The 14,715-nt window shown below is 41.3% G+C and overlaps 1 protein-coding gene across 4 annotated transcripts in view; it reads left to right on the forward strand.

Moving 5' to 3' along the window:
- LOC128701592 (START domain-containing protein 10) overlaps nt 1-6,848 on the forward strand; it is a 30,751-nt gene extending 23,903 nt beyond the window's left edge. For all 4 annotated transcript variants that reach the window (XM_053795373.2, XM_070101606.1, XM_070101604.1 and 1 more), the window contains one exon: nt 1,915-6,848. In XM_053795373.2, the coding sequence (XP_053651348.1) occupies nt 1,915-2,010 (96 nt within the window). In that variant the 3' untranslated portion in view covers nt 2,011-6,848. The remainder of the gene's footprint in view (nt 1-1,914) is intronic.
- The last annotated feature ends 7,867 nt before the right edge of the window (nt 6,849-14,715 follow it).

A 14,715-nucleotide genomic window follows, 5' to 3' on the forward strand; every position in this document is an offset into this window, starting at 1 on the left:
GGACGTGAGTGTGGGGGAGGTGCGTGAGGCATTATGTAGAATGGCAGGGGGTAAAGCAGCTGTAACTGATGGAATCATGACAGAAATGTTGGTATTTTTGTTTAATAAATGTATGAAAGAGGGGAAGGTACCTAGGGATTGGCAGAGAGTGTATAATTCCTTTATATAAAGGGAAGAGGGACAAAAGAGATTGTAAAAATTATAAGGGAATAAGTTTGCTGTGTATACCAAGTAAAGTGTATGGTGCAGTTATTATTGAAAGACCTAGAGGTAAGGCAGAGAGCAGAATTGCAGATCAGCAAGGAGGCTTTAGAATGGGTAGGGGATGTGTAGATCAGGTGTTTACACTGAAGTATATATGTGAACAGTATTTAGATAAAGGTAGGGAAGTTTTCATTGCATTTATGGGTTTAGAAAAAGCATATGATAGAGTGGATAGGGGAGCAATGTGGCAGATGTTGCAGGTGTATGGAATAGGTAGTAAGTTACTAAATTCTGTAAAGGGTTTTTATGAGGATAGTGAGGCTCAGGTTAGGGTGTATAGGAGAGAGAGAGATTACTTCCCAGTCAAAGTAGATCTTAGACAGGGATGTGTAATGTCACCATGGTTGTTTAACATATTTATAGATGGAGCTGTAAATGAAGTAAATGCTAGGGTGTTGGGGAGAGGGGTGGGATTAAATTATGGGGAATCAAATACAAAATGGGAGTTGACGCAGTTACTTTTTTGCTGATGATACTGTGCCTTTGGGGGATTATAAAGAAAAGTTGCAAAGGTTAGTAAACGAGTTTGGGAGGGTGTGTAAAGGTAGAAACTTAAATGTGAATATAGATCAGAGTAAGGTGATGAGGGTATCAAATGATTTAGATAAAGAAAAATTGGATATCACATTGGAGGGAGGGAGTATGGAAGAAGTGAATGTTTTCAGATATTTGGGAGTTGACTTGTCAGCAGATGGGTTTATGAAGGATGAGGTAAACCATTGAGTTGATGAAGGAAAAAAGGTGGGTGGTGCATTAAGGTATCTGTGGAGACTAAGAACGTTATCCATGGAGGCAAAGAAGGGAATGTACGAAAGTATAGTGGTACCAACACTCTTATATGGGTTTGAAGCATGGGTTGTAAATGCTGCAGCTGGGGGGAGGCTGGAGGCAGTGGAGATGCCGTGTCTAAGGGCATTGTGTGCTGTAAATATTATGCAGAGAATTCATACTGTGGAAATTAGGAGGAGGTGTGGAGTTAATAAAAGTAATTAGTCAGAGGGCTGAAGAGGGGCTGTTGAGGTGGTTTGGCCATTTAGAGAGAATGGAACAAAGTAGAATAACTTGGAGGGCATATGAGTCTGTTGGGGAAGGAAGGCAGGGTAGGGGTCATCCCCAAAAAGGTTGAAGGGAGGAGGTAAAGGAGGTTTTGTGGGCAAGGGGCTTGGACTTCCAGCAAGCGTGCATGAGTGTGTTAGGAGTGAATGGAGATGAGTGGTTTTTGGGACCTGACGAGCTGTTGGAGTGTGAGCAGGGCAATATTTTGTGAAGGGATTCAGGGAAACCGGTTAGCCAGACTTGAGTCCTGGAAATGGGAAGTACAATGCCTGCACTTTAGAGGAGGGGTTTAGGATATTGGCAGTTTGGAGGGACGTCTAAACTGTCATATCTGAGCACATCTGCAAAGAGTGATTATGTATCAGCGATGGTGAAAGTGTTGACTGATGATGAAAGTTTTTTCTTTCTTTTTGGGTTTTTCTTTCTTTATGGGACACTCTGCCTCGGTGGGAAATGGCCAACGTGTTAAACAGAAAATTTTTTTTTTTAAATTACTTAATTTTTGGTTTATGTTTTGTAACTCAGTATTTTTAAGCTTATGTTTTATGTCATAATTTAGTCTTTTGTGTGTAACCTTGTGTTTCTTATCAACAGTGCACAAAGAGTCCTGCTGATGACATGGTGGACATTGTGGATGAATCTCATGTTGATGAAAAAGCTCTTGCTCACCTCAGCAACGATGACTTTTAAGGATATGTAGAGTTTAGGAATCCATTTGTGATATTGTAAGGAGCATTGACCTTGCACCAACAATGATAATGGAGGTTTTAGATAATGAATTTTGTGAAGTCTCTCACTTAGATAAGTGGTTGTTTCTTAAATTGCATCATTTTATCATGAACTGAGTCATGAATCTCATGACAAACAGTGTCCAAGAAAGAAAAAGTTACAGATTGTATTCCAAGACAGAAGCAGTCACAACATAGTCTTGCTGTCATTTTCATAATTGTTGGTATCGCTCCATTCATTGTGATAGAGATAAAAGATGACCCTGTGCAGTATGATCTTTCTGGGTTTGGCACTTTATCTGATTATATTATTATTGTTGTTACAGATTACCATTAACTATTTTATCAAATTTTAGTGCCATTATGTAATGTGAAATGAAGAATTTGGATATAATCAAGTGAAAAATTAAATTATTGTTTAATTGCGAGTTCCGTTAATTAGTTTTTGTTAGTTGAAGTATTAGGAATTTAATTGTTACTCTTTATGTTACCCTTAATTTTATCTCAAAAAAGAAGTTAAAATGTTAGGGCTTATTTTATATTAAATTACTGATGTGCTATAAGTAGTGTGTTTTGAGAAGAATTTTTTCCATTTTTTATACACGCTATGTTTCACAAAGATATACAGTATATCTGTATATACCTGTATACAGGTACTGTATACTTTTCTTTTGAGATGGTGAACGTAAGCCTAATATTCTTCATTACGGTACAGTGAAAGGCTGCATGGGCTTCCCTGCTAGTCTGTGAACTGCATGTACGCACATAATATTGTTTTCTGACAAACTTCTTAGTAAATTATTATAATTACCAAAGTGCAATGACTTGCCATTTAAGATTGATTTATTATCAGCTTTAGGGTTATTGTGATGGCCTTAGAATTATTCCCTTCCTCAATATGATCTTTTCATTTAATTGTGAAAAACTAGGAAAAATGCAGCATTTCCACAATATTATCAGCTTGAGTAAATGTTTTACAGTACTGTACTCTTTATTTTGTTAATGTTTGTAGAATTATTATAAATCCCAAGAGTGCAATTAATAACAAAAATGTTTCTGATGACTTAACATAAATACTGTGTGTATAAGAGTTGTAATGAACAGTATTTTGTCAGTAAAAGAAAAAAAAAACCCTGAATATATATCTCAAAATAGTTATTTAGTATTTCTGCAAGGCTAAAATTGCTATATACAAGTTATTTAAAACAAGACTATCTTTGCAATAAAGCTTTAAAATAAGAAAATATTGTATATAAGTCTGTATGCATACCATATTACAGTACTTGTGCATTAATATTTGTGGACCTAGAAACAAAAGTACAGTCTTTCTCCCAATCAACTAATGAAAGCATTATGCAACAGATATACAACCTTGATTATTGGTGACCAATATACATCTCAAAATATTCCCAGTTTAAAAATGCTAAGGTTGGGAGCTGGGACAAAGTGTGTGAGTGTACAGTACACTCATATGGCATCACCCATAGAGATACTAAGGCCACACTGTCAAAGTTATTTATAAGAGTAAATGAAGAAGGCAGTAAGGAAAATGAATAATTCAAAAACATTATGTACTGTGGAGAGCTAGATTTATTTTTTCTATTCATTTATAAATTAGCTGGCTTGTGGGGAATCTTACCTACCCCTAATGGGCATTTTTTTTTTCTGAATAAAGAATGTCAAACATGATAAAATTCTAAAGAAATCACATTTATAGTACTTTTTAGCATTTTATAAAATGAAGATGAGATCATCCTGAAGCCTAGTAACAGGTTGGCAAAATTTTGTATAACATAATTACTTTTTAAGAGTGTAATACTCAAGTATAGTACTTTAAAATATTTCTTAATGTGTTTTCATGGATAATTAACTATTTAGACTAGACATAAGGGTTCATTATCATTTTACGTGTGTTCTAGTGTGTGGCATTGTACTCCCTGAAGCAAGATAACATGCAAAGGTTCTTTTCTATGAAATTACAGCACTTTAATATTCTTATCACTTAGTTGTGAAATTTTCGTCCTAATTTTCCATTAATACAACAAAAATCTCTTACTTTTATCTAATTATTGTTTACTTATATACTTCATTGTAAACACTTGGTCTAAAGCCTCCTTGTTCATCTGTGATCCTGCAGTTTTGTTACTCTGAATTCTTTCAGTAATTACTCTACCATACACTTTACCTGGTATATTCAACAGGCTTATTCCTTTTTTTTTTTTTATTGTCTTCATCAATACATAATATTTGTTGTAAATGTTACCACTGCTAGATATCATTGTCAATCCTGTCCAGACTATTGTACAATAACACTAGTGTGTTTCCCATACAGTACTGACTAAACATCCCTGGTGGGACCCTTCAAGATAGGTGCCTTGATGTTAGTGAAAGACACTTGATCTAAGATATTGCAGTCACCCTCCCCTTCCTCAGATCAAACCTAATTGCCTTCCTTATCCCAGGTGCTGTATGACACCCATGGGTTTAGAGCTTTACCATGAAAATAATAATTTTCTGGTGATGCATAAACCACAAGTAGATATTTTACAGAATACAAATTTGGCACATACACCAAAGATGTTTGTCCAGTATAAATTAATGTACATGTATGTTGTCTTCCAAATCAGATTCAGTGGCTTAGGTATTCTGATATTGGCTTCAAGAATGTTGATAATTATGGCATTCTTTTGACTGGAACCTACTACTTGCATCACCAATAACTAAGGTTGTATTGTTATATTTGTATAAATGGAAGCAGTTAATGAAAAAAAAATAGGTGCAGAGCAAGCTTTTATTGTGAGTGTTTCACTCTACTGTATGTAGAGCTTTAACAAGTTAATGCCAATGTTTTGCCCTAGAGCTTTATAAAGTTAGTGGTAAGGGTAGCAATCTGGTTGGAAGAGGGGGCTAGAGGGCTTATCTTGAAGCAGCATTACTATTATTATGTTTAACAAAAAAAGGCACAATACCGTGACTGGAACGATACACAAATAACCCGCACATAACCAGTGTGACTTTGTAAATGGTCCAAGTCGGACCGAAACGTCGTTGTAAGCTTCTCTCTTTTATGTGCGGGTTATTTGTGTATTATTATTTTTATTTGAGGCTGGTGGAATTTTTGAGGGAGCTTCAGCCTCCTTGGTGCTGCGACTGATTTTAGAGCAAAACTTTGTCACAATAAAAGTTTGCTCTTCATTTGTGTGTCTTCTTTACTATTGTTGGCAGTAAGCCTTTGTATCCAGTGGAAGCAGTTACGTTATTATATACAGTTAGCGAGATTCTTGTTGATATCGTATAGGGAAGTCTTATTCTGTAAAGTCATAAATAATTGAACTTTTATAAACCTTTTGAAAATAAAGTAGAATTATACGGGTTTTAGAGTACTTATGTGATAACTTTATATAAATGAATCAGAGGGATGATAGTATATATCATCCCAGAATTATGATACTGCAGCACAAGACTGTATTGTGTTGAGTTTATACTATAATATGTGGAAAATTCATTAAGATATTAAGTTCATCATTCATATATTTTTATTCTGGTACCATTAAGGGAATTGGTAATTTTACGATAATACAAAAACATGTAATAATAAAAGCACTATTAACAGAGTGCTAGATTCACTATTATTGCTCCATGCCACATTAAAACTCCTGAGGCTGTGTAACATGAGATGTTACTGGGTGTGTGTGTGTTTCTGGGCCAGTTAGCCAGATGACTCGCTAGTCATTTAATATTTACCTTGCTTACAGCCTCCATGGGGGCAGAGACCACTTGTTTCAGAAATGCTGGGTCTCTATTTGTTAATAGTGGTTTTGTTGTTATGAAGAATATATAGGAATTACATGTTTTTTTTTTTTAATATCAGTGACTTTCATTTTGTTACCTTTTTAGTCTAGTATAAATATACATTGGAATATTGTGCTACATTCAGTGGACACCTATTATAAAAAGATGTAAGCAAAAGTATTTTGGCTTATTTATGAATGAAGTATTTGTCTTTTGCAGTATAATTACACTGAAGTATGTACGTATTATCATAATTAATGAGAGAGTTAATAGGCTGATCCCTATGGTTTATACAAAATTGATCATTACCACTGTAAAGCAACAGAATATTTTCTCCTGAGCAAAGGAATGTTATCTCAAATAGAATTAGTATTGTTCACATTTAATTTTCTTTTTCTCATTTCAAAGGTGGATTGATGCATGCTGTCTAAATATTATTGTTACTAGTCATTTTTCTACATTTCAATAGTAGTATTGCCTAGAATGTTTGCTTAAATATTATCTAACGTGTTCATAAAAAATCACTACAGTATGTACAAAGATTGAATATCTATGAAAATTATATGTATTGTTACAGCAAAGTACTTAATTAGATAAGTCTCAGAAACAAATAACTATAGTTACTCTACAAATTAGATAGTTTTCCATTCTAACAACTTCAGCAAGTACAGTAGAGGAAAAAATGCAAATTGAGAGAGAGAGAGAATGACTCATTACAAGATCATGAAATACATAAACGTATTTGTACTTTTTGTAAGGTTTTGAGAAAATTATAAAAATTCCAGTTAGTCCTGGTAAGTGTATATGAGGCAAGAAAAAGTCATCAGTAGGATACGAATTTATCCTCCTCTCTCGTAGTAGGGCTTCATGAACAAGAGATCAATCTGTAACTTTCAAGTACTGTACAGTAGATAATTAAATTTTTGAGCAATTTCGTTAATGTAATATATATACAGTACATAAATATATACTTGAAAATTATTTAAAATAAATTTATTGATTTATAAATTTTGGTTTTAATATTGCATCACCTGTTCTTCTCACTGAAACCAGAGCCAAACATGGAAATATCAGCAATTATTACTGCCATTGCCTGCCGTACTTTCAAGAGGGATGCTTTGATGCCAGTGAAATTCTCTTTATTAAATCAATTGGACCCTTCCCTTCCTTGGATCATACCCAATTACCTTCCATTAGCAAGGCATAGAATCTCTGTTCACTTTGCACTGTGCCATTTTGACAAAGTTGGGTTGACTCCAAGAGTTTTATATAGGGCTCAGGTGGTGGCATTCTTGTTTGAAGAGGGAGGCTTCGGGTACTTACATTCAAGCAGCGTTGTTATTGTCTTGGGAGCTGGGAGAATTAGGCCCCCTTGACACCTGCTGAGAGGAAAACAGTCCACAAGATCCAGTGACATGATGGGTCTCTTGAAATATATCAGGGGTGTATGACCCTAGTGGGTTTAGTGCTTGGTTTTGATTATAATAAATCTTGAAATGTGTACCCACTCTACTTCCGTGCACTCAAGATTAATACCATAGTACAAAGTGTGGCATAAGTTTCTAATGCAGTTAAATATCAGTATTTATAGATTTGGGGGCAGTCACATCACGTGGAAACTAGCATCCCACATATTTCAAAAAAAAAAAAACTTTACAGGAGCTGCCTTGACACCAGTGAAGGGCTCCTGAGGCAGCAACTAATTGCAGGTACAGTACTCTTCTTTTTTCCATGGATCAAATGTGACTGCTTCTCGAAACGTACTGTACACTAGTGGCTTTCTTTAGTTGTATAAAGGTGGTGTATGACCCCTCAAAGGTAGTTCTGTAATATTCATGCCCCATGGCCTGATCACTAAAGCTTTCGCTTCACATGGTGAGGATCTGCGTTTGATTCCCAGCGCAGGTAGAAACACTGGGCATGTTTCTGTACACCGGTTGTCTGTTAACCCGTCGGGTTCGATTCCCAACGGGTGGAAACATTTCAACACGTTTCCTTAAACCTATTGTCCTGTTCACCTAGCAGCAAATAGGTACCTGGGTGTTAGTCAACTGGTGTGGGTCGCATCCTGGGACAAGGGCCTAATTTACCCGATTATTATTATTATTATAATCAAAAAGAAGCGCTAAGCCACAAGGGCTATACAGCGCTGCAGGGTAGGGAAGGAAGCAAGGGAATTGGATGGCAGGAGGGAGGGGGGATGATCAGCAGGTTACAGAAAACAGCGGGGCAGGGGATAGTACGGGGGTAGAGGGTTGCAAGAGATACAAGTAGAAAGGGCTGAAAGTATCAGAATTTGTGAAGTAAGTCAGTCGTTGTCAAAAAGTCAATAAGAGAGTCCGGATGAAAGGTGGGTCCATCAGCGAGAAGGGAAGGTAAAGAGAGAGCAGCGGGGCGAAGACGACGACAGAGGTAAATTCTGCGTGCTCGTTGATAAAGTGGGCAGTCCAACAGAATGTGGCTGACTGATAATGGAGCTTGGCAATTCTCACAGAGAGGAGCAAGACGCCTCTCCATGAGATATCCATGAGTAAGACGAGTATGGCCAATGCGAAGACGGGAGAGAGTAGTCTCCCAACCTCGACACTGGTGATAAGAAGACGGCCAGTAACCTATACTCGGTTTAATAGACTGAAGTTTGTTGCCGAGCATAGTAGACCAACGTTGTTGCCAACGGGTGTGAAGGTGGGAAGATATTACAGCAAAATAGTCCGTACATGGAATACCTCTGTAAGAAACTGGTAGGTCATGTACTGCTGACCGCGCAGCAGTGTCTGCCTGTTCATTGCCCTGTACGTCAACATGACCAGGGACCCAACAAAAAACAATATCTTTATGCTTAGTAAAGATGCGGCGTAGCCAAAGTTGGATACGGAGGACTAAGGGGTGAGGTGTATCAAATTTTTGTATAGCCTGTAAAGCACTAAGGGAGTCTGAGACAACCACAAATGATGACACAGGCATAGATGCAATACGGATAAGTGCTGTAAGGATGGCATATAATTCAGCAGTAAAAATACTAGCTGAAGATAGTAAATGCCCTTGTACGACGCTGTCCGGAAACACTGCTGCGAATCCTAAGCCGTCAGAAGACTTAGAGCCATCTGTGTACACAGCAATGGCATGAGAATGAGAGTGAAAGTGGTCAAGAAAAAGAGAGCGGGAAGCGACCGTAGACAGTTGGGCTTTCGAGCAAGGGAGGGAGAAAGAACAGACTCGAACAGCTGGGACCTCCCAGGGGGGTAGGGAAAAGTGAGATGCTACATGTACATAGAAAGGTGGTAGTTGAAGAGAAGACAAGAGCGAATGAAGGCGAAGAGAGAAGGGACGGAGTAAGCAGGGGCGGCGAACAAATAAAGAATGTCTACTAATATCAGTGACCATTCTATAAATGGAAGGATTGCGGAGATCATGAGAGCGTACATAGTAGCGCAGGCAATGGGCATCACGGCGATCGGATAAGGATGGAACGTTCGCTTCTGCATAGAGGCTTTCGACAGGGGAAGAGCGAAAAGCACCAAGGCATAAACGTAATCCTTGGTGATGAATGGGGTTAAGGCTAGAGAGAGTAGCAGGAGATGCCGCTGAATAGATCTGGTCACCATAATCAAGTTTCGATAAAATAAGGGTGGAATGTAGGTGAAGGAGGGTTCGACGATCAGCTCCCCACGAAAGATGAGCAAGGGTTTTAAGAAGGTTCAGCCGGCTGTGACAAGTTGCCTTCAGAGAGGTAATGTGAGGTTTCCAGGATAACCTACGATCAAAGAGGAGGCCCAGAAACTTGACTGTATCACGTTCAGGGATACGTGAGCCATAGAGGTACAAAGGATGATCAGAGATGACAGAGCGTCTAGTGAAAGTGATTTGGTGGGTTTTAGTGCTGGAAAATTTAAACCCATGTGTGGTGGCCCAATTGGAAACACGGTCGACTGCATGCTGGAGAGAAACTGTAAGGAGGTGACAGTCAGCGCCTGCACAGGCAATAGCAAAGTCATCAACATAGAGTGATGACCAAATATTTGATGGAAGACTAGAGGCCAAATCATTAATAGCAAGGAGAAAAAGTGTTGTGCTCAGAACACATCCCTGGGGGACACCTTCAGCTTGGACAAAGTCCGGGGAGAGCACATTATTAACCCGAACACGGAAATGCCTGTCAGTTAAAAAGTTCTTAAGGAAGGATGGTAGATTGCCTCGAAGGCCTAAGGAGTGGGCTTGGGCTAAAATATTATACCTCCAAGTTGTGTCATATGCCTTCTCAAGGTCAAAAAATATGGCAATAACTGAGTGGTTATTCGCAAAGGCATTACGAACATACGTATCCAAGCGCAGTAAGGGGTCTATGGTAGAACGTCCCTTACGAAAGCCATATTGACGAGTGGAGAGACTGTTGTGTGTCTCTAAATACCACACTAAACGTCTATTTACTAGACGTTCCATTACTTTGCAAACTGCACTGGTAAGAGCAATGGGACGATAGTGGGAGGTTTCATGTCCCGTAGTGCCTGGTTTGCGGAAAGGGAGAACAATGGCGGATTTCCACAGCTGTGGAAGAACTCCTTGTGACCAAATAAGATTGTAAAGGTGTAATAGGACTGCAAGGGCTGACTGATGTAAATGTTGTAGCATACGAATATGAATGTCGTCGGGCCCAGCTGCCGATGATCGACAAGCTGAGAGTGTTGCCTCCAGTTCTTGAAGTGTAAAAGGCACATTATACTGTTCTTCTCTGAGAGAAGAAAAGTCCAAGGGTGCTAACTCTCTGGCAGACTTTGAGGAAAGAAATGAGGGGCATAGATGGAGTCCCTGAGAAATACGGACCAGATGATTGCCAATTTCATTGGCAACATCTAGTGGGTTTGCTATATCAACACCGGCAACCCGCAGAACAGGAGCCGGGTCAGGAGAATATTTACCACTCAGTTTTCGTACTTTTTTCCAGACTGCACTCATAGAGGAAGCAGAGGTGATGGTGGAGACATAATCTCGCCAGCAAGTGCGTTTAGCGTCACGGATGACACGGCGAGCGATCGCACGCTTCTGTTTAAAATCAAGGAGTCGCTCTGTGGTTCTATTGTACCGGTACCTGCCCCATGCAGCGCGTTTCAAACGTACTGCACGAGCACAAGCAGGAGACCACCAAGGCACGCATTTCTGAGAATGCCTGCCCGAAGTTTGGGGTATAGAATGAGAAGCTGCGGTGAAAACGGAGGACGAGAAGAGGTGTAAAAGCTCATCGATGGAGGACGAAGAAGGAACCTCTTTAAAAACAGTCAGGTGTGAGTAAAGGTTCCAATTTGCCCGATTAAATTGCCAGCGTGGGGTGCGAAGAGGTGGCGAATATGAAGGGGAAGTAAGAATGATTGGGAAATGATCACTGTCATGTAAGTCCGGGAGAACAGACCAAGTAAAGTCTAATGCGGCGGAGGAAGAGCAAACTGAGAGATCGATGCAAGAGAGAGTATGAGTCCGAGGATCAAAATGGGTGTGAGTACCTGTATTTAAAACATGGAGGGGGTGGGTGGCAAGAAAAGCCTCTAACTGAATTCCACGGGAATCACAGTGAGACCCTCCCCAGAGGAAATGGTGGGCATTAAAATCACCAAGTAACAGAATCGGTGGCGGTAATGACGAAACAAGGAAGGCAAAATCCGGAATAGATAATGCCCGAGAAGGAGAGAGATATAAAGAACAGAGCGTATACCACCTATGTAAGTGGATACGGGCTGCTGTGTAATGCAGCGAAGTATGAACAAATAGCTGATGGTACGGAATATCAGTGCGGAGAAGAAGGGCACTTTCATTAAAGGTCCCATCAGGAAAAGGATCTGAAGAATACAATAAATTATAGCCTGAGATGTGAGAAATAACAGCAGAGTGTAATTTTGGTTCCTGTAAGCAAACACCAACAGGGGCAAACTGGGAGAGTAACATCTGAAGCTCACCCCGATTACCCCTGAGGCCGCGTATATTCCACTGTAAAAATGCCATGATTGGCAATGATAAAGATACTTGAAATCCGCAGGTAAGGGTTCCTACGGACTAGAAGGGTTAGAAAAGTCCACATGCGGAGGCAGTGGAAAATGTTCAAGCAGCGAAGGAACGGTGCGCTGTGAAGAAAGGAGTTGCGCAGATGGAGCAGAGGAGAGAGGAAGAGCGGAAGGTGGATCAGTGTCCATTGATGGTTTGGTCTCTGCAATATATTCAGAGATTGCTTCAAGTGTTTCGGAATTCAGAGATGTCGTATGGGAGACAATATTGGGAATGGTAGGGGGAGGATGAGTAAAGATTGGAACTGTATTGGACTGTACCAAGGTAGGGGGGGGGCGAAAGGGTGGAGGGAACTGGAGAAGCGTGGCAGGGGACAGAAGAGACAGGAACCTGGGAGGTGGCAGAAGAGGAAGAAACTTGGGAGGGAACAGGGGAGGAAGGTACATTACGAGGAGGAGGGTGAACCTCTGCACTTGTAACTGAGCCAGTGAGAGGGGAAGAACTAGGGACAGAGACAGGGAGGGTAAAATGAGGAGGTGGAAGATGGGTAGGAGGTGTTACCGGACCTTTTTTTGACTTTTGAGAAGTAGAGGGACGATTGGGAAGAGGTGTCGTACGAGGTCTCGTCGATACTGAGGCTTGTAAGAGAGAACTCGAAGAAGCGAGATTAGACTGAGGCGTTGAAGTAGGGACGTCTGAGCTGAGGACAGCAAAAGGATTAGATACAGGAGTGATTATGGGAGAGGTAACCACAGAGGTGGGTGTAGAAGATGGGATACCAGAAGTGGGGGGACGTTTTGAAACACGGGAATAAGAAACACGTGGGAGTCTCCCTTGGAGGCGGAGATGAGAAACTGCCATGGCATAAGGGAGACCTTCTGTCTCTTTGAGGTAACGGATTTCCCGCTCGTTTAAATAGACCTGACAACGGCGAGAGTACGAAGGGTGAGCCTCATGACAGTTAAGGCAAGAGGGAGATCGATTGCAAGACGTATTAGAATGGTCATCGGCACCACAGACTGGGCATTCGGCGATAGATCTGCAATATTTCGCTGGATGGCCAAATCGCCAGCAATTTCTACACTGTTGTGGTGTAGGGATCACCTTTCGAACTTGTAACCGATGTCCTGCTATATAAACGGAGGATGGGAGTTCTCGGCTGTCAAAAGTTAAACGAGCCACATTGCTAGGGTATCGTCTCCGCCCACGGGCAGGAAGAACGTAAGTGTCTACCTTGAGGATTGGGAGATCTTGGAGTTCCAGCTGTTCTAGAATGTCGGTGCCACATGTCTGGAAATTTTGTTGAACTATGGTATGGGGCAGAATAACGGTACCACTACAAGAATTGAGGGAATGATGTTTTTCAAGGGTGACAGGAACAGTATCTATATGGGTAAGACGAGAGAGCTCACGAGCCTGGGTAGCATTCTGTACGGTAATGATGCGCGTACCGCTCTTAAGAGCATGAAAAGAAATATCTTTACCAACATGGCGTAGGAGTGCCTTGCCAATACTATGGTCAGAAAGATAGGCAGTAGAGGAAGTTGGTCGTAAAGTGAAGAATTTAGTCCACTGTTCAGTCTGAAACTGAGCGTGGAAAGGTAGTGAAGGACGTGTCGATCGTTTCTGAGAAGAACGAGAAGGTGAAGGTGGAGAAGTATCATCAGCAGGTAATTGTCGTTGACGTTTAGGCGTGGGACCAGAGTTGGTCCGACGTGGAACGGGTCGGCGATTTGAAAATTGCCGCACCGTAGAGGGAGAGGCCGGAAGCATAGTCAGAGGAGAGCGAAGGTCTGATAAATCGAAGGAGTCAGTCGAGGCCTCAGTACCTGAAGCGGGTGAGGAAACAGCACCGGCAATAGGTACAGAGGCATGAGGAATGTCTGAAGAGTGGTCCAAAGACGAGGCGGGGTCAGAACGGGGTGCGGTATCAAGAAGGGGCCCGGGGTGTACCAGGTTCATGGACTAGGGCTGCCTTGGTTAGGTTACTTCTTTCTTTTTGTTTTTAAGAAAAAAAAAGAAAGAAGAAAAGAAAATAAAAATAAAAAAAAAGAAAAAAAAAAGGGGGGGACCGGGGAGGGATAGTTCCTAGGAGGGATGAAAGGGCCAGAAATCTCCCTCCGCGCCCAAGAGGACTCGACACCGCTAGTAGCGCAGATGCAGCATGGAACCCGTGCCATACCCTACCCTTCATGCCAGTAAACCAGCAATCTGGGATAGCAACCTCACATCTGCCGAGCTACCTCGGTGGACAAAAGAGAGGGCGGCCGGATATCCGCCACAAAGCATACCTCCTTCAGCCACCACCCCCGGAATCCGAAAGGTGGCTTCCAGAGCTACACCCGTCGCCCAAAAGACACCCAAAGCTACTCCGGGATACCGGAGAGGGATCGGGACATCCCTAGGCAATCCAGATTCCACGGCAAACTACGCCACCGCCAAGAAACCTCAACGGAATGGGATGGACCCCGGTGTCCTTTCTCCTACCTAGGAACTAGCGCGCCTGTGGGAGAAATCCCAAAGGACAAAAAGAGGAAGGGCAAAAGGGAGGAGTGGGGAGGAGGAGGAGGAAAGGAAAAAGGGGAGGATGGGGAGGATGGGATAGGGGAGGGGAGATTGGGGGGTAATTAGGTTCGGTCTGAGGAAGAAGACCGATAGGTCTAATTCCTCAGACCAAGAGCCTCTTCACCACGCCAAGGAGCCCCCCTTGAAGAGGTAATTTACCCGAAATGCTCTGCATAACAAGGGGCTTTCTGTATAGTAGTACATCTGTCACTGACGTCAACTAGGCCAATATACCTTGTACATGTACTTGTAGAAAATAAAGATTTATTATATTATTATTAAGGAACTGGACATGACCTCTCCTAACCTGGATCAAACC

The sequence above is a fragment of the Cherax quadricarinatus genome, chromosome 78, assembly GCF_038502225.1.
Source record: "Cherax quadricarinatus isolate ZL_2023a chromosome 78, ASM3850222v1, whole genome shotgun sequence".
Lineage (NCBI taxonomy): Eukaryota > Metazoa > Arthropoda > Malacostraca > Decapoda > Parastacidae > Cherax > Cherax quadricarinatus.